Source organism: Trichosurus vulpecula, chromosome 2 (genome assembly GCF_011100635.1).
Source record: "Trichosurus vulpecula isolate mTriVul1 chromosome 2, mTriVul1.pri, whole genome shotgun sequence".
NCBI classification, from domain to species: Eukaryota; Metazoa; Chordata; class Mammalia; order Diprotodontia; family Phalangeridae; genus Trichosurus; species Trichosurus vulpecula.
This window is the reverse complement of record NC_050574.1, coordinates 88,498,603-88,524,906: the sequence shown is the minus strand read 5'-3', so window position 1 is coordinate 88,524,906 and position 26,304 is coordinate 88,498,603. Positions and strand designations below refer to the sequence as shown.

Here is a 26,304-nt window from a genome sequence, read left to right as displayed (position 1 = left end):
AGTACCAGAGGAGACCTTTTCTTTTAAAGAATAAGAAGGTAAAAATGTATGAAAGGGCTAAGATCTGTATCAGTGGAAGGAATTCCAACATCAGTCACTTCCTTATCATTAAATGATAAGCTTCTAGAAAGCTGGGACTATGCCTCCCTTACCAGTTCCTGCCCCCCACACTCAGCCTGAAGCCCAGCCCCCAGTGTGAAGTAAACATTTGCTTAGAGTCCTTAATAACCCAACCAAATGAACTCCCACTTCTTCAAACTGGCACAGGTAAATGGAGGTTTTCAAAAGAATAAAAACATAAGATCAGGCCCTCCAGTATCTAAGGATTAATATGATCTATTTTTACTCACCTACACTCAACGTAGACACACTATTTCTGGAAGACCCCTAATCTTTCTTAAGCTTGTTATTCCACTTATCTTTCAACACTGAATATTGGAACTGATATTTGCAGTAAATTTTATTGCTTTTATATTTTATCAAATGCCAACCAGTTAAGTTATATATTTTTCACTACACCAATTAGTCCTTAACTCCCCTTTTTTAGAAAGTCTTTGGCAAAAGTGCCAACCTTCAATAGACCTATTGAATTCTGGCTCGGTTAATTCAGAACTCATGGGCACATAGGAAAAACTGAAGCTGATAGCTGTGATAGGTATTAGCTTATTTGTATTCATTCCATATTATGTGTATTCTATGATCTTCTTAGGTTTCTAAAATACATCATAATCTCAGCCCACTTTCCATGCCTAAAAAACTGCTTAATCTACAAATATCCTATTGCTGTTTGATATACTCTGAGGCAGGTTTCTAATAAACTATAGGTCGGCCCTAAGCTACCCATTCTCACCCAACTCCTTGCAAACCTAAAAATGTCATAAAAATGTTGAATTGTTGGGGCAGCTAGGTGGCGCAGTGAGTAGTGCACTGGCCCTGGAGTCAGGAGGACCTGAGTTCAAATCTGACCTCAGACACTCGACACACTTACTAGCTGTGTGACCTTGGGTAAGTCACTTAAGCCCAGCTGCCCTGCCTTTCACCCTTGCAAAAAAGAAAAAAAAAGATTGATTTCTTGGGATGAAGGATCATAGAGCTAGATAAAGCAAGATGAGGCCTCAGAAGTCATTTACTCTAACTGCTCTTTTTTACAGATGAAACCCAGATAGGTTAAGTGACTTGTCCAAGGTCAAGCAAGGAGCATTTCCTGCATAGAAATCTGAGAACATTTTTGGGTGAGCATCTTCAATAATAGGGAGAAAATGAAATAAGCAAGAAAATCCGCATCAGGATTCAGCAGAAGAGCTGTGGGCTGAGAGGGCAGAATATCTGAGTCCTAACCCTAACATGGCTGCTCAATGAGTGATGTGAGCCTTTCTGAACCTGGGTGTCATGGCTTGTAAAAAGAGGAGGCGGCAATGATCATTTTTATCACTCATTAGAATGTACAAAACACTTTCTAAGCTGAATTCTGAAGTCCCTTCTAGTTCTAACAATCTATGCATATGATAAAGAAAGTTAATCCAGTCCAAATCCACAAAACCAAAAACTCCTGCAGAGATTAACTCCATTCAAAAGACCCTTACAAAGAAGCCCATCTCCCCATAGTCAAAGCCTCTCTTCTTGGGTCTAGAAATATTCTTAGTAACAAAACGACCTCCCCTCATTTTTACAGCACTTTAAAGCTGTACATGCAGTCACTTTAAGATCTGTAAAGCATTTTCTTTACAACCTCCATGCCAGGCATAAACCCAGTTGGCTCCACTATTTCAACGTTTCAACCCAACAACACAAGGATTCCAAGTAGTTTTATAAAAAGATGACATTATGCTAAAGTTTTAGAATAACCCAAAGTTTCCTCTCATGATATTGGGGCATACCTTCTATTCTTACAATACTCAACTACCTTTAAAAATAATAATATAGGAAAAATGTCTACCCTCTCAGGATATATCCCCGATTAGCAAACAAGCATTTACTAACACCTACTGCATTGGCCAGGCACACTAATATGGCATACAACAGACAATAAGGGTATGTTACAAAAGTGAAACAGTTCCTATCCTTGAAGAGTTTTTTCTCGTAGGGGAATACAGCATGTTCACTGATAAGCAAATAAAAAGATTTTGTATACACATATATATATGTGTATACAAAAGAAAAAGATGGTTGATTAAGAGAAACACTAACAACTTGGGGAAAGCCTTTTGAAGGAGATGGTACTTGAAGAGCTAGGCCTTGGTGGGAACTAAAGGATTCCCAGAGGTAGAAGTGAAGAGGGAGGGCACTGCAGATATGTGGGGCAGCCTACGCAAAACCACCTTGGAGAACTGGAATGTCCCACACAGAGAATAACAAACAGCCCAGTTTGGCTGCAGCACTGAGTGCAAAGAATGGAGGGCCTAAAAATGGCCATAAAGAGTAGAAGGGGCACTAGTTAGCGAACCAGGAGACCTAAGTTCAAGAGTTCAAGCCCCAACTTGCCTTTGCTAAATGTTTAACTACAGATGAGTCCTATGCATATTTCCTCAAAGGTTAAATGGTAAATTCTATCTGCACTACCAACTTCACAGGGTCATTATGAGGAGGGCCCTTTGTAAATCTTAAAGCACTACACAATTTTGTTATCTAGCATAGTTACTTTTAACCTATCTAGTCCTCAACCTTGCACCCCCTTCTTAGTCAACTGTTTAACTGGACCCAGAGGTTCTCTGTACCAATTAAAAAATCTACATGCCTCCAAGGGAAGGAAGCCTAGCATCTACTTTCAATTTCAGAATTCTCTGTGGGATGTGGTAAGTTGCTACCCAAATTCTTGCTGACCTCATATGCAACCTACAAACCAAGAATCTATTAAAAAATTCTTAGGGATGGTTCTCTAAGAGGAATAAGAAATTAAGAGTGATTTAAAAATATATATATATATACATATATATATGTTCACTTCTCAGTGTTACTTATCCTTTTCTGCTTACTTCTCCTTCATATAATTTACTTAAATATGCCTATTCTTCTGTCACATAGCTTAAGTCTAACTATTTCTGCCCTCAGTCACATGTAGCCCCAATAGACCTAATAATGAATCACCAAACAAAGTACACAATTGTACATATCCATGCACACTCTTCCTTAAAGGAATGTAACAGGAAAGAGGCTCCATTGCTTAGTTTATAGGCAGGTGAATAAATGGAACACTCAGTCTGCCAAGTGACTATGGAATGAATGCTCAAGTCTGAGAAGGGAGCTTTAGGTCACTGTGGGCAGTATAGGTCAAAGAGAATTATCTCTTTAATTGGAAAGGGGAATTCAGGAAGCTACATTACAAAGGCCTTTTGTGTTGGGTACTAACTAGGTCAGTTTTTTAGATTTTGGCTTTGTAGCTTTAGCCCAGCTTACTTGGTAAATAGTTGTTTTGACTGAAGGTCTTGTGCCTATCACTTGACTGACTGCCTTTGGGGGTAAATGTCCAGTTGTGTGTACCATTCTTTAAGAATCACAATGAAAGGGGCAGCTAGGTGGCGCATTGAGAAGAGCACGGGCCCTGGAGTCAGGAGAACCTGAGTTCAAATCTGGCCTCAGACACTTGACATTTACTAGCTGTGTGGCCTTGGGCAAGTCACTTAACCCCAACTGCCCTATCTTCCCCCCTCCAAAAAAAAAAAACTAACTAAAAAATATTAAAAAGAATCACAATGAAAATCATGGGCGGTTGGGAGGTTGGCACATTCCTCACCTCTTCTTGAAACTCCTAGGTCCTTTCAAGGCTCGGCTCAAGTGCCATCTCCTTTGTGAAGCACTTCCTAAATTCCTCCAGGGACTTTGTTTTCTGGTTTGTTTTTTTCCTTTGGTTATTTTATTTTTTGGTGAGAGGCTGGCATAACCTGCTTTCCGATTCTATGAGTCTATGACTGAAAAGGAAGATATGGTTTGGGTTGGTTAGTAGTAAAGTTTCTTCTGGTTAGAAATCCCAGGATCTATACTCCTATAGTCCCAAGAATTTGCAACTTAATAAAGGAATAAGACACAGATGAAAAATCAAAAATCAAGGAAAGACTATCAAAATGTGCAACCATCTAGGTCAACGTGGGGAGAGATCAAGGCAAACAAGGAAATTTGAGAGACACAATGAAGGACTTAGAACCTCAGGGAGATCTGGATGTATGTATACTATTTGGACCTACAGGAATGGGAGGTAAGGAAACTTGAAAAACCAAAGAAATAGAGGAGGGAATGAGTAAGACATAAATCCAAAATACTGAACAAAGTACCTAGAACATAGCAAATGCCAAATAAATATCTATTCATTGAGAGAAAGATTTCATTAACATGTTCAGGCTTTTTACTGAGGGGAGAAGGTAAACAAGCAAACATGGATTAGTCTAAATCTCAATAACTTAACACTAAGCATATGGTTTATACATTTTTTTTTCTGCCATTAATCCACTATATATGTCATTCCTTCTCCTTGGAACACCTACTCCTTTCCCTCTTCTGTGGGACCATGTTACTTTAAATCCTGCTCCTGGTTTCCTTCCCTCATTCCTTCTTACTCTTGTTACCAAGGTAACTCTTTCCACAGCCCTATTATTAGGGGTACTTAAATCCCTATTACTGTATTTGGTTATGTAATGTCATCAAGTATATCACGTGTGTAATGGAGATGCTGTGTGAATTCTTTCTTCACAAGCATTTTGCATTTGCCAGATTTTTAAAAACACTATATCATACTCAAGGGCAGTCTTTCCTTTTCAACTCCATGTTATCTACGGTAGCGCTCTCTTTCCAAGTGAATGAAATGGGTAATCATTAAAGTGATTGTTAAATCTGGCCCCTCTATTTTATTATTTGTAAATACACATTCTAAAATGGAAAACAAAAACCTACATGGAACATCAAAAATCTATAACCACCAAAGATTTTAAATAAAATAGTTCATCATATCAAAATGATGTATATATGAAGGCATCCAGTGAAGAGAACTATAGAGATCAGGGCAATTTCTGGCTATTATAACATGCCACAAAAATTATTTAACCCATTTTTAAGTCATAAAAGGATTCTCCTCCACAGGCATCGAGTTTCAATAGCTAATGGAAGGTTTAATCAGGTTTTCAAAACACTTTTTAATTTCTTCTCAGTCTCCAAGATGTACACTGAAAAATTTTCATACTATATGCTCCTTTTGTTATTATAATTATTATATCTTCCCTTTCCTAATACAGACGCAGCTTATTTACCCATACTTCCCACAATGACCTCAAGCTACCCTGCCAAACAAAAGCCTCCATCCTTCAGCCACTTTGCTGCCTATTCACCTCTTCCCTAATCAATCTTTTTTATCTACCAGCCATACAAGGCAACTCCTCCTTTATGTTGTATTTGTGAGGACTCTGTGTGCACATGCCAACAGGCATATTTTACCAAGGAGGTGGTTCATTATTGGAAAATATGAAATGGGCAGAGCTGAGATAAGAGCATAAGTGTACCTGTCAGTGGCTACACGTACATTAAGTACTTCAACTTTTAGACCATTATCCTGGCTAATTGTTTTAATTAATTGGTCTTATTTGATTGTTTTTAATGTATAAAAATCTGTCTCCTCTTGTATTCAGGGTGCAGTGCCAAAGCTGAGGAAGGCTACTGGTTCCAATTTGTCGGACAATTGGCAATTTGTTGGGCAACTGTAATGTATCACTTAATAATTCAAAATACTCGGAAGCTAGAATCTTTGTTTTATCAGTCATTTCATCTTCCATCTATCCTAGTCGCCAGGAACTGTACAAAGCACTGGGTACAGAAAGAAAAAAATGAAAATAGTCCCTGCACTTAAGAACCTTACATTCAAATGGGGGATAAAACACGTACATAAATAGGTACTAAAGATTAGAAAAGGCAACCTTAAAAAGACAGGAGCAGCTAGGGGAAACTGGGAAAGCTCTCCCACAGAAAGTGGCATCTGATTTGAGTCTGGAAGGAAGCCAGTACTCTAAGAGTTGGAAGGGGAGGAGAGCGAACTCTATTCCAAGGTCAGGGACAGTGAAAAGGAATGAATTGGGGAGATGAGAGTGTTGCAAACTCTATTCCAAGGTCAAGGACAGTGAAAAATGAATTGGGGAGATGAGAGTGTTGTAAGTATGAGGAATAGTAAGTAAGCCAGTATGGCTGGACCATAGAGTGAGCAGAGGGTGGAAAAGTTTAAGAAAGCAAGAAAGATAGGAAGGGAGCCAGCTGTGAAGAACCTGAAATTCCAAAATTTACATTTGATCTCAAGGAGCCAAATAAGATTTATTGAGTAAGGAGATGATACAATCAGGCCTACACTTTAGGAAAACCATTCTGGCAACTATGTAGAGGACAGATTGAAGGGGCACAGTAATCAATCAGGAAGCTATAGGAACAGTCCAGGAAGGAGGTAATGAGGAGCCTCAACTAAGGTAAAGGCCACGCAAGTAGAGACAATGACACATAGTGGAGAGATATTGTAGAAATAAAAATGACAAGATTTGGCAGCTGTCTGTGACATGCGGGATAAGTGATAAAATAATATAAAGAATCTGGGATCACAGTGAGGTTACAAATTGGGTTACTGAAGGAAAGTGGTAACCTCAGCAGTAATGGAGAAGTTTGAAAGAACGGTGGGTTTAGCCAGAAGCAAAGTGAGTTGTGTCTGAGATGCCTATAAGACATTCAATTAAAAATATCCAATAGACAGGTTATGATGTGAGACTTATTTAGAAGAGTAAATTCAGAAGCAAGCAACAGGTGCTTGACACAGGTATACACATATAACATATATAAATTGCTTTGCAAACCTTAAAGTACTATTTAACGTTTTACATAATTGCACAAGTATAACCTATATCTGACTACTTACTGTCTCACAGGGAGGGAAGAGGGGAGGGATAGAATTTGGAACTCAAAACTTTAAATGAAAATGTTTTTTAAAAAAGACTACTTAAATGCTTGCTACCACCATCATAAGTCTGAAGTTAGACATCACCTGTTTAGAGATGATAACTGAACGAATGGGAACTGATAAAATCACCAAGTAAGAACATACAGAAGAGGGCCCATGACAGAACCTAGGAGAACATCTGTAGTGTGGAGGGAGGGGTGATTATGGGCAAAAATGCAGCAATGGAGACTGAGAAGCATCAGACAGACAAGTAGAGGAAAACCAATAGAGCAATGTCACAAAAACCCAGAAAAGAAATAATATCTAAGAGGATTGTTCAATTGTTCAAAAGAGTCAAATGCAGTAAAGTGGTCAAGAAGGACGAGAATAGAAGACAGGCCATTAGATCTGTCAATCAGGAGATCTCTGCTACCTCTGAAGACAGCAGTTTCAGTTGAGTCATGAGACTGGAGACAGAAAAGAAAGGAAGCAGAGGTGTTGAGTGTAGCTAGTTTTCTCAATAAGTTTATCAGAGAAGAGTAAGAGAGGTATAGAACTAGCTAGAGGGGGTAGCAGGATTTACTGAGGGTTTCTTAAGGACTGAGGAGACCTAGAAATGTTTGTAAGGAGCAGAGAAGCAATCAGCAGATAGCAATCATTTGTTGAAAATGGGAGGGGGTGGTATGGAATGGTAGTGAGGGAAATCTGCAAGAGACTATGGGAAGGGATGGAATCATGAATATATATATATTTGACTGCAGAAAGGTGAAAGGCTTGATCTTTAGAGTCTAGAGTGAAGGTGGAAATACTAATTATTTCAGAGACGGGTTGGATAGAAAAAAGGAGGGGAAGAGAAGAGGAAGAGAGAGATTGGAAATAATGACAATTTTTTTTGGTGAAGTATGAAGCAAGATCTTCAACTGAAAGGGTCAAGGGAAGAAGGTGCTGTGGGAAGCATGAGGTGAATAGAAGAATACGTTCTGGAAGCCAAGACAATAGAGTAGCAGGAAGCAGTATAGTAAGCGCCACCCCCCCCCAACCCCCACCACTCCTCCAAACAGATTTAGAAAATGCACCAGACAGAATCCTGATGGGGAAATCCATGAAAAAGTCACAGTGAGTCTCTTCTGGTTCAGTCTGGCATAAGGAAACAGAGAGCGAGAGAGGTCATCAAGGTCTGGCCCAGAGGCACTCCGGGATCCAAGGAGAAGCTGTACACCAGGGCAAGAAGAGATCCCAAAACTATACCAGGGCCCATAGTGGGAATGAATGATACCTGGTAGCTGTGTTGCTCATTACCGAATTCTAGGTCACAGATCCAAGGAAGACCTGCACCCAGGGGGTGGCATTCAGGACAAGGAGCAGCAGCAGGCTCTAGATGTGTACAGAGAAGGGTAAGTTCAGAAGCAAGCAACAGTGACATGGTGTGGTTCGGATGCCAGGAGGAGAAAGGGGCTCAGTTCCAGCTTCTAGCCTAATCTGGAGCCTGCAAAGGAATAACTAGGTCAGGAATTGCAGACCAAAAGGGAGCCTGCAGTTTTATCACTCTGAACCAAAGGATTCCCAGCTGACTGATAAGTGGCTGAGTCCGGCAACAGTCTGTTGTTACTCAAACCAGAAGTTAGGTCATGAACTTGTAGAACTCAGACCAGGGGATTGGTATTCAGACTTTGCTCTAGATAAGGGCTGTCCAACCTTAGGTTATCTTAGGGCCGCAGTAAAATAAAATAATTATTCATGGGCTGCACCCATAATAAAAAATACAGTACACTAACAGAAGGTGGGGAAACATGTTTCATCAACAAGATAGGCGAAGGCATGAAGCCATAAAAGCAAACACAAAACAAAAGAGACAACACAACAATATAAAGGCAGGTGCATACTGACTAGTCTGCATCATACAGACAGAATACATCCCACAGATGGACTGAAAATTCCATGCAATGTTCCATCCGGAATACTGCTTAAAAACACCAAAGAAAATTAACACTAAAGAGATTATTTATTAGTGATGGAATTAAAAAATCTAGTATGCATTCCATGCAAATTATTATTTTATTTTTTCGCTCGTGAAAATTAATGCCCACAGGCAAGTCCCATAAAAATTGCACTGAGGGCTACATCCCAGCCCACGGGCCATATTTTGGACAGCCCTTCTCTAGATCCAACCACTTTGAGAGCGCTGAAAGCTTGTAGGGCCCCAGGCTGAGGTTTCCCTGAGATCCTGGAATAACCCAATACTCAAAAACCTCCAAGAAAGCCAGGAACAGAACCAGTCTAATCTTCCCACCAGAAGTACCCAGAGCCTGGCCTTAACATCAAGTCTGACATCAGGAAGAAGTCTGGAGGAATGAGAAAAAAAAAAAAAAAGAATCCTACCATAAAAAGTAGGGGCAGGGATACTCAAGACACAAACCCAGAAGACAACGATTCCAAAACATCTAAAAGTAAAGCATATCTACAAAATGTAGCCCCAGCACAGAGTCAACTAGAATTCCTGAAAGAGATGAAGAATTGTTTTTTATTTGAAAAAAGTGTGTGAATAAATGAAATGAGAGTGCCTGAAGAAAAAAAAACGGGCAAGAAATGAGAGCTATAGGAGAAAGGATTGGAAAGGGAATTAACAGCCTGGCACAAGAGGTACAAAATCTTGCCCAAGCAACAAACTCCTGGAAAATGAGAAATGACCAAATAGAAGCCAATGACTCCATGAGACAAGAAGATATAATGTTGTTTGTCCTCTGTTCTCAAAGAAGACCAAGACATTGGGGAGGTGATGCCATGACATGCAAATGAACCGGATTTAAGAGAGGGAAGGCCACGCAGCCTCACTTTCTCCTCTGGGTCCAGTGGGTTGATATAGATCAGGATGACGGGAGATGGCCCTGGACGCAGTGGACCTTGGCCTTTTTAAGCTAAGGTCTCTAACAAGTCTCAGTCTGACTGACGCAGCGACCATTTAGTGATTAAGGCTAGGCAAGAAATGAGGCAGAGAATGGCCTCTTTACCAAGTCAAAAAACAAAAACAGACAAAAAAACCAACCGATCTGGAAGGTGAAGACCCTCGGGGTTTTGGCCAAAACAGAAACAGTTGCTACTCATATTCACTCTAAGCCACTGGGCCCAACCAAACACCAAGGGGGAATTGGCCTAGGACCTATTGCTGGCCAACCTTTGAGCAAAGCACCCACGGATGTTTTTCTTGTTTTCTTTTTTTTGGTCTCAAAGACCAGCCTTAACCCCCAAATCACTCTGGTCCCAAACCAAGCCCTACTTGTTTGGGCTGTTTGGGCCCTGACTGACTCAGAATGAATGCAAATAACAATTGTTTACGTTTTGGCCAAAAACCCAGAGGTCTTCCCTTCCTTGATTTTTTTTAAGAGGCCATTTTTTGCCTCATTTTCTCAAGCCTTAATCATTGAGTGGGCACTGCCTCAGTCAAACTGAGACCTGTTAAAGACCTTAGCTTGAAAAGGCCAAGGTCACCCACTGCATCCAGGGCCATCTTCTGTGTCCCGATCCATAGCTGGCCACTGGACCCACAGGACTCCATATAAAGTGATACTGGTGACTCTGCATGGCCCTCCCTCACTTAAATCCAGTTCATCTGCATGTCACAGCATCACCTCCCTGATGTTAAGGTGCTCTTCGAAAAGACAAAGAACAATTGTTAGCCAATCAATGAGAACCAGAGTGACTTGGGTTTAAGGCCTGGTCCTTTAGAAAAATCTAGAGAGATCAAAATTTACATTCCTTTGGGCAGACCATATGCAAGTAAGGGTATGAAATGAGACCCTAAGTGGATAGAGAAAAGAAAAGATATATTAAAACAAAGTCAAAAGACTAAAAATATAGAAGAAAACCTAAGGTATTCTGCCGCAAAAAATAGCAGACCTGGAAAATGGATGGAGGAGAAAAAATTTAAAGTCAATGCACTACCTTAAAGCCATAGGGTAGGGGTGAGGGTGGGAGAAAGAATCTGGACAGGTTTCAAGAAATCTTAAAACAAAAACAAACACAACTGCCCAGATCTCTTAGAACCAAAGGGCAAAACAGAAATAGAAAATTCATGCTAGCTACCTCCTCCAAAAGAAATTCCTAGGAATATTATAGCCAAAATCCAAAGCTTTCAGGTCAAACAAAAAATTCAAGTACTGAGTAGCCACAATCAAACTCACAAATGATTTAGAATCCACCTGTAAAGGAGCAGAGACCGTTGATAAGAGTATTTCAGAAGGCAAAGAATATATGAAAACAACCAAGAATAACTTACCCAAAAAACATCTTAATCCTTTTTTGGGGGGGGCCGGGGGGTGGGGGTGGAGGGGTGGGTGGGTGGGCAGGAATGGACCTTTAATGAAAAAGGGCTTCCAAGCATTCTTGATGGAAAGAATAGTTTCACAGAAACTAGAAAATTCCAGTGCAGGATTTAAGAGAAATATAAAAGGTAAACACAAATAAACAATCACAAGGATCTAAACAAAGATAAACCACTTACTTCAAATATGGGGAGAGGATATACATGTCCCCTCTATCCCTACCATCATCTGGGATCACAAAAGGAGTCCAATTAGACAAGGACTGGGAGTGGTTCTATTATGTCTTGATCTCAAAAATGGAAAAAAAGAGGGGAAGAGGAATACATTGGGGGGATGTGTGCAAGAAAAATTATCCCACATAATCAGGATGAGACAGCCACACAAACAAGCATTGGGGGGGGGGGGGGGAGAAGTGGTTGACCCTGAAACCTCATTCTTTTCTGGTCCAAGGAGGGGGGAAGGGAAGAAGGATTTATTAAGTGACTGATATTTGCCAGACAAATATTGTATTTTATCTTCAAAACAACCTTAAGAGATAGGTGCTATTATTATCATCCCCATTTTACTGTTACAGAAACTGAGGCAGTCAGAGGTGTGCCCAAGGCCACAATTTTAACTTGAGCCTTCCTGACTCCATGCTTAGTATTCTATGCACTGCTGTCTAGGAACCTAGCTGCCTCAGGAACAAAGAATACATACACACACACTTGAGGACAGAACTACATTTGGTATAGAAGTAGGAAGAAACATCAGCAAATTAAAAGGGCAGGTAGATTAAGGGAAGAATTGTGATTGTTCCTAAGCAAAATAAATTCAACTAGAGATGTACAAAAATATTTATATCTTTCCAAGGTGAAAAAGAATGGGACTCTAAGGGGGTGCCCATAAACTGGTGAACAGCTGAAGAAGTTGTGTGATGGAATAAATACAACTGTGCCTAAATAAATGATGAAAAGGACGGTTTCAGAGAAATCTGGAAAGATTTATATGAACTGATGAAGAGTGAAGTAAACAGAATCAGGAGAACAATTACTACAATGACAACAATATGGTAAAGATGCTCAATTCTAGAAGAATTAGGGCATAGGATCCATATAATAACCAACCATAATTCTCAAAGATTAATGATGAAAAATGCTGTCTACCTCCTGAGAGGTACAGAACTCAGAATGAAACAGACATAATTTTTGGACATGGCCAATGCAGAAATTTTTTTCCATGTTTGTAACAGTGGTTTTGTTTTCTTTTGTTCTTAATTGGGAGGAAGGGAATTGAGGTAGTTTTTGCAAATGTGTGTGTATGTATGTGTAATTTTTAAATTATCAATATTCAGTGGGATAGAGGATCAGTTAGGAAGCAGGGAGTGGCGGTGCTGCAGTAAAGGCTCAGTTGAGATTGGATAATAGTTACCTAATAGACCCAGTTAGCATAGTTTTGTGACTTCCTCCAGTTCCATTCAGCAGCACATGGTTAGAAGTGAAGGAGGCAGATGATCCCAGTAACCCATGGTTGTGGTTTGGTAAGGCATAAACAAATATTAAGCAATTACTATGTACCAGGCTCAGTGCTAAGCTCTAGAGAAGAAAAGAAAGGTAAAAACATAGACTCTGACCTCAGAGAAATCACAAGCTAAAGGGGGAGACAACATGCAAATAACTGTGCACATACAATTCTATACTAGAGTGAGCTGGCAGCACAGTGGATAGACTGCTAGAAATGGAAACAAGACCCTAGTTCAAATTCGGGCTCAGATCCTTATTAGCCGTATGACCCTGGGTAAGTCACAACTTCTGTTTGCCCATTTCCTCAAGTGTAAAATGGGAATAATGATAGTACCTACCTCCCAGGGTTGTAGTGAAGATCAAATGAACATCCAGCACAGTGCCTGGCACATAGTCGGTGCTGTAGAAATGCTAATTCCCCTTCCTACAAGAGTAAATGGAAGGTAATCTCAGAAGGATGGCATTAGCAGAGAGAGAACAGAACAGACATCCTGGGGAAATGGACTGTCATAGGCAAGCACTGGCAAAAAGGCCAATGTAGACAGATCATAGGGTACATGGAGCAACCCCCAGTACATATATGCTTTTGTTTATTATAGAAAATATTATTATCCTCTCATCCCCTTAGATTTAAACTTTAAAATGGATCACCTTTGTATTCTACTATAAACCCTTCAAATGTCAGGAGAGGTAGCTCTTCATAAAACTCCACTTAACTACCCTAGGAGCTGCGTCTTCTAATGGTGTGCCAGGCTCTCTATAAGACATCACTTGGTACAAGGGGTGTACATTCACAATTAAGAACTAGTGTGTGTGTCTGTGTGTGTATTCCACAATCATTTTGGCAGTCAGCAGTGTTAGCATTAACTCTGCCATATACAAAGGTACAGTTTAATTACATTCCACAGCAGATAGAATGTCCACTTTTTAACTGACATTTTAAGCTTTTACCAGTTCTCTTCTATTCCCCAAATACTGTTCCCATTTCTGCTTTCTCATCTAAACATAAGCAAAGTGACAAAGTGACTCATTCAAGGCCAGAATAAACTTTAATTCAATTTTATAGACTCTCAAATGAAAAGCCCAAAGGAATAATTATCCAACTGTTTAGGTTCTATTAAATTAAAATTTTAAAAATTAAATTAAGAGAAGCACCATATTGCCTTCTTTTCAGGGTTTATTGGCTTTGAAAAACCTAGTGTCTTAATTCAATAAACAAGCCCTTACACACCCACAAAAAACACCAATAAATACGTAAACAAATTTAAACAATCAGACAGCACAGTCAATATGAGCAAAGTTATTCAGCAGTCCCATGAAAATTCCCTTGAGATTCAATGACAGACTACCCACACTGCAAGTCTATTGCTCCTTCTTTCTCCCTTAAAGTTAGCTTCTTCCTGCAAAGAAAATGCAAACTCTCACAGGTAAATATGGAATCTCTACTACAATAGAGTACCATGCATTGGTTTTGTTTATGTAAAAACTGTTTAATTCAATATAATCAAAATCATCCATTTCACATCTCCTAATGCTCTCCATAGATCTGACAGGTAAACTATTCCTTGCTCTCCTGATCTGTTTATGGTATCACCTTTTATATCTAAATCATGTACAATACAGTACTATGACTACTGTAGCAGAGAAGGGCCAATATTCCTTATTATGTCTCCCAGAGTGGAGTAAACAAAAAATTACTCTTACATTTGTTTTCTAAATTTCATCCTCATTTCCTGTTTTCTATTCCCAGTTTACGTTTAATCACTTAGCAATTCTATCTCTAAAAAGAATGTGCTTCTATTTTTCCCAATTAGCCATAGTGGTTTTACATATCAAACCTGGAATAACAGAATGTCAAAACTGCAAAAGGAGCTTAAAGATAATATATAGTACAACTTCCCTATTTTACTGAGATGGAAAAGGAGACCTAAAGAGAAGTGAATTATCCAAAAATCAGAGCCTGATCCCCAGAATACCAAACTACAACTTTTCCCAGTACATTAAGCAAATTAAGGTGATTGTTTGCAGTTTTATTGACCCCTCCCCTTACCCCCATATATCTCAATGTTCTCCATTAAATGCTAAGCTACCTGAAATGCAGTTCTAAACCTGGTTTTAAAACTAGATGGGGATACAACCAGGCCTGGGGAGACCATTTACTGCCACACTAGACACACATATACTACAAGGCTTGGCACATAACAAGCAACAGACACTCATTCATTCATACGAAACTGAAATGTCTCCCTGAGATCCTCAACATCTGAAGCATGCTTATCTCTTGTCTACAAGTGGCTACATGGCGCTCTAACACCAGAAGCAAAACCTCAATAAGGGCAGATTGGGAGAGTTCCATCAGGATGAAATGCAGTGTACAGTAAAGTGTCCTGGACTGGGAAGCAAATCATCTCAGTTCTAGTCTTGGCTCTAACACTGACTCACCTAGTGAAGGCCACTAATCTGGGCCCTCATCTCCCGAAGGGGCAAAATGAAGAGTTTGGACTTTAATAATTTCCCCTTCACCTTTAAGAATCTATGAATCTTAAAAAAAAAAAAAAGAAAGAAATCTATGAGTCCAAGGTTCCTCCCCTAGCTCTGAATTGTGTTTGTAGTGATAGTCCATCTTGTCTTTAAATCAAAAGGAGAAAACAGGAAACCAGGATAGCAGGAAAGTTACCTAATGAGCACTCCAAAGCCATTAACACAAGAAGGACCAGCCCGGTCAACTGATTCCCCCGCCCCCATATTATAATTTTATTTTGGAATTAACATTTTCATCCTGCCATATCTATTTTCTTTGCTTCCTAGTTTGGAAAGAAAAAATGTACTTAGTTAACTGACTCAGCTTGGCACTTCTAAGTATTCTTAAATTCTGGTCCTAATATTAAAAAAAAAAAACAAAACCGGTCTCCGAGAAAGCGAAGAACCTCTTATAAATTTCTGATGTTAACTTCCCACGTGAAGCAGTATCTCAACTTCATTTTTTCCTAGAAATTAAAAGAAGCACCACCAGACTGTCCACGACAGGATGCTGGAGTCCTAAGTCTTAAACTCTTTAAATTCCCTTTCAGGACTGGGCATGAAACCAGACACAACAGGTACCGAATCAATATTTGTAAAATAAAAGGATAAAAATTCAGAAGAAGCCTTACTTCAGCCTACTTTCCCTTCACTGCCCTCCATCCCAGAAGAACCTAGGTCGCTAATCCCCAATTCCAACCAAAGATCTTTACCGAGGAAACCCTTGGTATCGAAAATTATCCCACAACCCAAGAGATCCGTAGCATAAAGGATGTCCAATTTCACCCCCAACAAACCCATTAAAAGCGCTCTCCTCTCTCTGGTCCTTAGATTCCACACCTTAGACCCTGGACTCCGGAACCTCGGGAAACCCTAGGTCCACGTCCCGAAACCTGGATACTCCTGGACGCGGGCCACACACACCAATCCCCAAACCCTCTCACTCGAGGCAGCCCCAGCTCCTCCCCCAGGCCGAGATACTGGGTCGCGGGGTCAGAGGGTCGTGGGCCCCGCCCCCGTAGTACGGACCGAGGGGAACGCGCGGCCTCCTCTTTCAAGGAAGGGGCGGCCCTGGGCTCAGCTCGGCCCCACTCCCGTCCTTGTCTGGGAGCCACGCATCTGGCCGGCCACCGTCGCCGCTTCCTTACCAAAGGGCTGCGTCCCCCCGTACGAAGGAACTAAAGATCGTCCTCCTCCCGCCGCCGCTCCGAACGCGCGCGGCCGCCACGAAACCGCCGCCGCCCCCGCCGCCGCCCGGGCCGCTCTGCGCGCGGTGTCCGACTGCGTCACACGCCGGTTGTCGTCATAAGCGCGCCGCGAGCGCTTCTTTCTCGCTGCGCTTGCATTGGCCGTCGTGGCCGCCACTCGACGGTGGCCCCGATGCTCATTGGCTAAGGTGTCGTTTGAAACCGAACGTGGATCGAACTTTGAGGATGGGGGCGGGGTGGGGGCGGGGTAGGGGCGAAAGAAATGAGGGTGAAGGGAGATGGGGAAGAGATGGGGGTGGGGGAAGAAAAGGGGCTGGGGAGGGGGAAAGAAGAGGGTGGAATAGCGAGTGAAGGATTGAGGAAAGGAGGGAGTAGTCCCGCCCTCCCCAGTCACCACATAACGATTGGCTGGGAATGCACCGTTGCGTCACAGAAGGGAACCTAGAACCAGAGCTGGAAGGGGGCGGAAAAATCATGTCGCCTTCAGGCCCCGCCTTGTTGCATTCTTAGGTTGGGTTGGCGGAGGGAGCCAGCGCAGTCGCTCCTTCGACCAATCAGAAGGAAGAACACATCGAATGGCATGGCAACTCAGCCTTTGCTGCGGGGACTTCTGGGAAAGTTCTTCCTACCTGCTAAATCCTGCAAGTTTCAATTCTCCACGATTTCCTAGGCTGTTACCATGTGCGTTGCCTAGGACAATCTACTAGCCCCGCCTCACCGAGGCGTGGGGATGGGAAGATCTCAGGATACGGTGTGGGGGCCAGTTCCTTGATCTTTACATCTCTCTTCCCCATTCCCCTCTGCCCCTACCACCACAGATCCCTCTTCCATACAGTGTCCAGAATTAGCAGCTTCTTCCTCTGGCATAAACCCATCGGCTCTCCCGCGAATACTTTTCCCCGCTTCCCCGCCTAGGATCATGAAAGAATCAAGAAAGCGAACAAGGAGAAGCCTCTCACCCCAGGGGTTCCCCCACTCCTTTTCAATACATGCCCCTCCACGACACACTCAAGTGCCGCTTCTAACTGAAAGAAGTCCCCCTGAACTTCCCCCTCCCCCATCACTCAAACACTTCAGACTCAGAGGACAGATGTGACGCACAACCCATGTCGACAAACGTTAAGGGTTTTACTAAGTGCCAAGCGCATACCCTCTTGAATATCTGATCAAGCTGCATGAATGTATGAAGGCATCTTGGAAAATGAGAAGACTTTGAGCCCCCAACCCATCCTCCCCAAGACAACCCTAAACCAGTGTATTTCTCATTCCATCCCATTCACACGTAGTGCAATTTGTTCATTCAATAGTAATAGCTCACATGTACCTAATGCTTTAAGGTTTGCGAAGTCCTTTTGCAAAATACACTTTATCTCATTTTGACCTTACAAGAATCCTGTGAGGTAAGTACTGTTATTCCCATTATACAGATATGGAAACTAAGGCTCACAGAGTTGTGACTTGCCCAGCTAGTAATTATCTGAAGTGAGAATAGGACCTAGGTCTTCCTGAATCCAAATCTAGGACTCTGTTTGCTACATTCAAGAATTATTTATTAGGCATGGGAAGACAAAATCATATCTAGGAGGGAGTTAAGACTTCAAACAGATAACTGTAATGTTAATTACATGATAAATGAATTAGAGAACTACAAAACAAAATGGCATGTAAAGTCTGCTGAGGAATCAGGTTAATCAAAGAAGGTCTCCTTGGAAGAGGTGGCATTAGGTTTTGGGGGGTAGGTAAGAATTAAATAAAGAGGGGAAGGCAGGGCATGCCAGGCATAAAGAACAAGGAGAGAGCATAGTGTGTGTTTGCAAAACAGAGTCATCCAGGATGGCAGGAACATAGAAATTAATATGAGATCAAGCTAGAAAAGTATGGTGACACCAAGTTATGTAGGAATTTGAACTTGGGAGGCAATATGTAGCCACTGGACATATTTGAGTAGAGAAGTGACAACCAGATTTCTATATAAGAATTGATATTCTGGAAATGATATGGAAGGAGGAGAGTGTTCAATAAATTGTCCTAGAGGGTGGCAATGGGGACCAGTACTGGAATAGTGACAAAAGAAATAGAGAAAAGGGAGTAAGTTTAAGAAATGTGCAGAAGGAATCAACAGGACTTGATAATAATTAGATTTGGAGAGAGGGAGGGAGTCAAGACTTGGAATTTCATTGGGATAGGTAATTTAGCCAGTTAGGAATCTGCCTTTACCAGTGTAGATCTGGAAATTGTTCTACAACTTAGATATAGTCTTAGAGAGCTGCTTGGGGCACTGAGAAGTTAAATAACTTTGCATGGCCACACAGCCAGTTTGTGTCAAATGCTAGGCTTGAATTTAAGTGTTCCCGATGGTGGGCTCTGTATCCACCACACTGTGCTGCCTATCTAACTAGTTGGATTTGAGAGGTGAAAGGGAGGGAAGAATCAAAGTTAACACAAAAGTTTTGAAAATGGGAAACTGAATGAATATCAAGAGGAATGAATGAATGAACGAAAAAAAACATTGGTTAAAGCTTAATTAAAGTGCCAAGCATTTTGGTTAGCACTAGGGTACAAATACAAAAGCAATGCTAGTCCTCAAGGAGCTTACAATCCAATAGAAGAAACTACATACATTAAGAGGGTGGTAGCCAGGCTGGAACACTTTGGTCCAGAAAGATGGTGAGTGGGGAGTAGACTGACATACCCCAAACAGAACATTGGCAGAACAGATTCAATCATGGTCCTTCCTTACAGAACAGGAATTGGGGGTGGGAGGGAGTAAAGTAAATCATGGCTGGGGCTTTCCTGGAATTCAGGAGATACAGTCACCAATTAAGAGAGCAGACTTCAGAGCAGAAGTTCCACCAGACATGGTGTCGTGTGTTGGGCCTCTAGGTGGTCTGAAAGGAGGTAATGAAGTGAAAGCTGGCAAGGGTTTTCCTGGAACAGGGGGAGTTTAAAAAAAAGACTGTGCTCAATTTGGAGCAGGTTGGATTTGAAGTGTAGATGGGACATCTAGGTAGAATAGTCTGGAAAGAAACTGTAATGTTATTCTGGAGTTCAGAAAAGAAGCTCCAAGTGGAGCTCTGTAGACTTGATAGTCATCTGCATAGAGGTAGAAGTGGAATCTGTGAGAGTAAATGAGATGGCTAAAACAGATAACTGGTAATAACTAGCATTTACATAAGAGTTTAAGGTATATTTACAAAGTACCCATGTTCATGACAATCATGGGGATTAGGTGGTGTTATAATCCCTATTTTACCAATGAGAAAACTGAGGCAGACAGAAATCAAAGGACTTTCTCAGGGTCACGTAGCTAGAAAATGTCCAAGGTCAGATATGAGTCTTCCTGACTTCAAGTCCCATACTCTAAAGATTCTTAGCTTAAATAGTGTAGAGAAGGCAGTCAAAGATAGACTTATAGGGAACACCTACATTAAAGGGTTAGGAAAAGGAGGAGGAACCAACAAACTAGAGAAAAACTTAGAAAAATAGGAGAATCAGGAGAATGTGAAGTCAGTGAAACCAAGAGAGGAGAAAGTATTCAGTAGGAGGATGTAGTCAATGATGTCAGAAATGATAGATCAATGAAGATAAAATCTGAAAATAAAATCACTGGATTTGGCATTTAGAAGGCAAAAATCGTAAGATTTTAGAATTGAAAGTGGTTTTTAGAGACCATCTGCTCTCTCATCTCTCCCTCCTGGTTTTCCTGACTTCCTTCAAGACTAGTTCAAATCCAAGTCTTCATTCTGAGATTACCTTCCATTTATACTGTATTTGTCATTCATATATATATATATACACGCACACATATATATTTACACATATCTTTTATATACATATTTACATGCATACATCTACATATTTAGACATTTTTTCTCCCATTACAGTATGAACTCCTTGAAGGCGGAATTAGTTTTTTCCCCTTTTCTTTGTATCCCCAGGGCTTGTAAATGCTTTGCTTCTTAACCTGACAGACTGAGTGAAGGGAGAAGTGTGTTAGGATAGGTTAGATGCCAAAGAGAAAAGGGATGACTGCCTCATTTCCCCTTATAGCTTCTGGAAGAAGACAAAAGGGTTGCTATTACAATAAATGAGTTAGCCTTGAAGTATTCTTGTTAGTATTATTATGGAACCATTAAGATGTCCTGAATGGCCCCCTGGCCTACATTGGGACAAAGCCAGAACACCTGGCACCTGCCGAAGGGAAATGAAATGTTTCCTGCGCTCTAGGTTAGGGAGACTGAATCTAGGGAATAAATTTTTGTTGATTAGGGAAGGTAGTGTCCTGGAGGGAATATTCTACAGACAGCTGAGTCTCAGATTACTATAGTTGATCCTGTCTCCCTTTTGAGGGTTGGTTCCTGCTTTCCCAGGGCTAAATTAAGGTGTAAGGCGCCCTCTCCTGGACCTAAACTCGTTGGCACCAGAAATGGCTAGGAGGGACTTGTGGCTCAAAGCCCTCCCTATGCCTGGGCAAACAGAAATTAGTTCGTATTTAGTCTATATATAGTATCTACTTAGATATATCCATGCCGTTTCCCCCAAGAGAAGGCACGCTCCTAGAAGTCAGTGATTTTGATCTTTGTATTCTCAGCATTTAACACGGGATTTTGCACATAACGGCTGCTTAATAAATACTTATTGATGGATGGGTAGATATCCTATTCCTCTACTACCAGTGGTGTTCCCATACCCCTTTCCCTATGTATCAAGGTTTCCGATCTCTCCTGGGGGATAAGGAGCCAGGTGTCCTGATTTCTGCTCTGAGAAAAGAGACTGGATTCCTGGTCTCTGCAGTGGGGAACACGGACAGAGGTTCCCAATCATCTTCAGAGGAAATAGGGGCGCTCTCCGTTTTTTGCTGGAAGGGCAAGGGCCAGATTGCTGATTTCTGCCCTCCGGGGCTCGGGGTCTGCCCAGCTCTTGCTCTGGCGCGGGAGAAGGAGCTACTGTGGCAGACCTGAGGATGAGAAGTTTGGGCTGCAGAGTGGGTTTGGGGTCACAGAGAGGCGGGTAGGAGAGCATTAGGGGAAATGGGAGTTTTGAAGAAGTGGGAAGGGAGAGAGGGGGCGCATAGCCAGGTCTTGCCCCCCCTTCGTCCCCAGGATCTACCGGGTGAGTGGAGAGGGATTTGGGGCAGGGAGCAGAGGGAAGGGGGCCCCAAGGGCAGGGGTTCCAGTCGCCAATCCCTTCCCCAGCTCTGGCTCCGCCTCCCGACACCGCCTCTCCGGTCCGGCTCCCGGGCCTGCGCGGGCGCGGCCTTGTCGCCTCCGGACCCCGGCCGTCCGGCCGCCCCGGGGTAAGTGGCCGCGGCCTTGGGGGAAGGAAGCAAGGTGGGCCTCCAGCTGCCTGGACCAGGAAGGAGAGGGTACGCGGGTTCAGTCCGGGCCCTTGGTGGGCGCAGCCACGCGTGGTCTTGCTTCCGAGTCCCAACCCCGACATTGCCCGTGGGCGTCCCCCGCCTTCCCCCTCCCCTCCACTCCCGTCTCCTCTCCTCCCCTCCTGGCACCACGGCCCCTCCCCCGGGATCCGCGTGGCCCTAAGCCCTTAAGCGGCCGGACTCTATTTCATATCGCAGCCCACTCTTTGAGGGAGCCGACTGTGGGGGGTAGGCAGCTCTCCTGCGCCACACTTGTGGTGCCCACCTATCCTCGGAACCACGCGTGTCCCAAGCCCGAGGGCGCCTCCTACTCCCTCCCGCCCCCTACTGAGGGCTGTGTCTTTCTCTCCGCCCCCTCCCCCCGCCCCTTTCAATTTCTCGTTCCACTGCCTCGGAAACTAGGTGACCTGGCCGAAGGATGATGAACCTTTAACCACCTAAGGCAGGGAAAGCCCTGAGGTGTATATTCCGAGAGGACCCAAGTTACAGCCCTTTCCTACCACACACCCAGAGTAGCTATGTGACTTTGGGAGAATCTCTTCCACTTTCTGAGCCTCAGTTTCCTCATTTAGAAGAATCAATCCTGTCTGGGCCTCCCATACTGGCCTGTTCCGAGGCACAGAGGAAATAAGGGATGAGTAATCGACTGGTATCTTCTAGTCTCTGTGTGTAAAGACATATTATTATTATGAAGGTTGCGTGGTAGAGGGGAAAGAGACCTGATCTGAGGGGCAAGAGATTTGGATTTGGATACAAGGCCAGGCTTAGTGATTTGCTAGCTGTATGACCCTTGAACCTTAGTTAACTCATCTGTAAAATGGGAACAATAATCTTTCCATTACCAACCCTACAAGATTTTGAGTGGAAAGTACTATAATTGGTAAATAGTAATAGTATTGCAAAGAGCCCCACTTTCTGTGGGAAAATTTCATGGAATCTCTAAAAGTCAAATGGTCTCTTTTGATAGTAATCAAGTTTCCTGTCAATGGGAGTATTCAAGTGGAGTCGGTGGGGAGAGGGTGTTGGATGATCATTTGTCCATCCTGTTGCAGGAGTTTTCTGTTATAGTATGGGTTGGATGGCGAGATGGCCTTTATGGTCCCTACCAAAACTGATATTCAGTGATTCTGTAATTTTTTTTTTTAAACTTCCACAAACCTTGATTAAGATCTGTAATTGGCTCCTTTGGGCTTATCCTGATTTCATTAGATGGCCACACCTGGTGCAACTAGGACCAATGAGGGAAAGTTATAGGACAATAGATTTCAGTTTGAAGTAAGAGAAAACTTTCTAACAATTAAAATTTGCCCCACAAAGGAACAGGCTGCCTTGAGAGGAAATGAACTTTACCTTAACTAGAGCTTCTAAGCAGATAAATGAAAGACTTCTTTGATAGGGAGGGAGTTTGGAGTAGATATCTTCTAAGGTCCCTTTCATCTCTGAGAGTTTAGTTCAAGGAAGATTTACTGAGTGACTGACTGCCTTATAGGAGGCTCTGTGCTGAGGACAGGAAGACCAAAAAAACCCAAACCCAAAAACCAATAGGCCCTGCCCTAAATAGAGCTTACAATCTACTTGGAAGAAGCAACAGATATAGATAAGTATATAAAAAGTGATTAGTCCCCCAAGGACTAACAACTGGGAAATCAAGGAAAGCCACTTGTAGAATGATTCTTGAGATTTCTAAGCTTTCTCATGATCTTCATGAGCACAATGGACTCTGCAGGTCATTTTGCCAACCTCCCTTTTCCGGTGAGGAGCTGGTGGGGTAAAAATAGTCCTAGATTTAGGAGTGAGAAGACTAGAGTTCTAGTCTTAGCTCTTTTATCAATTGATTCTGTGTGTGTGTGTGTGTGTAGTGTGTGGGGGTGGGGTGGGGTTAGAATGGGAGGTTTGAGACAGACATCAGAGTCTCAAATGAAAAGCTGAGGAGACTTTTTTTTTCTGTGGCCCATGGGAAGTCATGGGTGCTTCCTGAGCAAGGATCAGAGTTACCCTGTGGGAAAGTGACTGGCCCCTTGAGTGAGGGAGATGGAGGAGGAGTTACTGGAAATAAAGAAGCCAATTAGGACCCTATGGCAGGAATCTAGCCAGAAGAGACTGAGTCCTGGTCTTGGTGGGAGCCGTGGGGACACAGGGTTAGAAATATACAAGGCAGCATGTTACAAAGGATAAGGCGTGGAATTTAGAGATAGACGACATAGAGACCAACCCTTGAATTTTGCAAATGGGGAAATGGAGGCTGAGTGCTAAATGATGTGCCCCTGGGTCACATGAATGTAGTAAGTTTTTGAAGCAGGATTTGAATTCACATCTTCCTGAATCCAAGTCCAGTGCTGAGTCTTGGTATCATTTTGCTCTGTGTGTCTCTTTCCCTCTGTCTCAGATTTTCTATGTCTGTGTTTTTCTGTTCCTCCACTCCTCTGTTTCCATTCATCTCTCTACCTGTGTCTCTTTTCCTATCCATTCCTCTCTCCCCTTTCACATTCTCTTTGTGTCTGACTTTTTCAGTCTAGAGAGGAGAGACTAGACAAAGGATTATTCATTTGGCCTGTAGGAGAAGAGGCTCCCAGAGCCATTTACTACCCCCTTTCTTAGTGACTGTCTGTCTGGCCTCAAAATTGCATTCACTTCATCCACCCAACCCTGTTCAGAGCAACCCAGGTCAACCAGTCTGTCCTGATCCCTCTTGTGTGCCTAACACTATTCCTGATGAGATTGGGTGGGGGTGGGGGGAGGGGGGGTGGAAATAGGAGGAGGAATGGTCTCCCTCTCCCCCAAGCCTCTAGTCATTAGGCTGGAGAGTTCTGGTTTGAAAGGGAGGCAAGCCAACCTCCCCCCACCCTGAAGCCCCACCCTCCATGGGCTCTGGAACATGACAGATCCTGGGGAAACAATCCTATGAATGCCTTTCACCGGTTTGGGAGTAAACCTAATTTTGCAGAGTCTTCCAAATGGGTGCCGCGTGAATCAGGAGTTGCTGCCTCTGCCCTCATGCTGAAAGTGCTCTGCTGCCTGTCTGCTGGAGCCCCAGAATCCTGACCTCCCTGGGGAGTGGCTCTCTCAGCACCCATGTAGGTAAAACAGGCCTGGTGAGAGACCAAGCCAAGTAAGATGGTCCAGCCTAATTTCTCTCTTTGCCCCACCCCAGAACAACTCAGGAACGGGGCAGAAGGTCCATGCCTGGGCTGGCCTGTGTGGGCTTTAGTCTTAGAGTCAGTGCTGAAATCTATGATCTCTCTCAAGGAAGGAAAGTGTTCTGGCTCCTAACAGAGCCTGGTGGTTTGGGATTAGAGTCATGTGAAGTAGTTCCAGAAGAATTCAGTTCTGACCAGCTGAGATCAGCAGACTAACCCCTCTGCTTGGTTCTATGGGCAAATTGGGCTGGATTGGGTCGGGTTGAGGGAGAGCAGGCTTAGGGGTGGTGGATGCTAGGACTGCATTAAAAATTGTCTCATGGAATCCTGGGGAGATCATTAGAGGGAAAAAGGAAGCTGACAAGTCCTGCCCTGGTCAAGGCTAACCCTCACTAGAAGGTCTGGGAAAGGCCTAGGATCCCAAGACAGAGAATCAAGCCCATTCCCTCTCTAACTTTCCCCTTCCCACTGTCCAGAGGGATCAGGTCATCTAGCTTATTCCCAGACCCTGATATGACCAATCCCCCATTCATTCTAGCTTTCCCCTGGAGTCTCCAAATTCCCATTTCTTGAAGAGATCCCAGCCTGTATAGCCCATCTTTGGACCCGTATATACATGTTCCCTCAGTGGACTCACCTTTTACTGTAGGCCTGCACTTTGAAACTCTCATGTCTGTCTGTCCAAATCCTCCTTTCATACTTTAAGGTCCCACTCAAGGCCCATTTCTTCCAGGAAACTCTCATCTTTCTCTGAACACCTAATACAACTCTCTGTCTACCTTTCATTTAATAATTAGCACATACTGTCTCCTGGGGTTTAGCTGCCCACATATAAGTCTGGTCTCACCAAGCAGCCTGGGGTGGGGTACACCTAATTGCACACCCCTATCTCAGCAGCCCAAAAGAAGTGTCCGATACAGTAAAACTTGTTTCTGCCTCTGACCCTAGACCTCTGGGTGAGATTCCATGAGAAAATTCTTAATGACACAGAGTGAGACCAGTAAGTCAGATTGGGACCTGATCTGAGCTAGAGTTCTGAGCTTCTCTACCCTTAATCTCTGATGAGAGACTGGCAAGGAATAGACTCGCTTATGTCTTAGTACCAGGGACTTTACAGATAGTAAGATTTACAGCTGGAAATGACCTTATAAATCATTTAGTCTAGGGGTCCATGAACTTATAGCTGGTTTCCTTTATTATCCTACATATTTTATTTAGTGCATTTAAAAACATGATTCTGAGAAGGAGTCCTTAGGTTTTATCAAACTTTAAAGGGTTCTATGACACAAAAAAGGTTAAAAACTTCTGAAATTTAGTCTAACACACTCATTTTCCTTAGGTTTTTATCA

At 42.8% G+C, this 26,304-nt stretch overlaps 2 protein-coding genes across 6 annotated transcripts in view; one reads left to right on the top strand and one right to left on the bottom strand.

Annotated features, from left to right (window-relative positions):
* The window catches only part of NUP98 (nucleoporin 98 and 96 precursor), a 106,020-nt gene extending 89,580 nt beyond the window's left edge, over window positions 1–16,440 (bottom strand). For 2 of the 4 annotated variants that reach the window (XM_036747858.1, XM_036747861.1), the window contains exons 1-2: window positions 16,382–16,440; window positions 13,052–13,137 (exon numbers count right to left, since the gene is read on the bottom strand). The gene's annotated coding sequence lies outside the window, so the exon portion shown is untranslated. Of the gene's footprint in view, window positions 1–3,730; window positions 3,811–13,051; window positions 13,138–16,381 lie in introns of those variants that run through there. The other 2 variants (XM_036747860.1, XM_036747859.1) reach the window with 2 other exon arrangements.
* Window positions 16,441–21,668: 5,228 nt separating this feature from the next.
* The window catches only part of PGAP2 (post-GPI attachment to proteins 2), a 34,719-nt gene continuing 30,083 nt past the window's right edge, over window positions 21,669–26,304 (top strand). For both annotated transcript variants that reach the window (XM_036742608.1, XM_036742607.1), the window contains exons 1-2: window positions 21,669–21,737; window positions 24,763–24,892. In XM_036742608.1, the coding sequence (XP_036598503.1) occupies window positions 24,891–24,892 (2 nt within the window). In that variant the 5' untranslated portion in view covers window positions 21,669–21,737; window positions 24,763–24,890. The remainder of the gene's footprint in view (window positions 21,738–24,762; window positions 24,893–26,304) is intronic.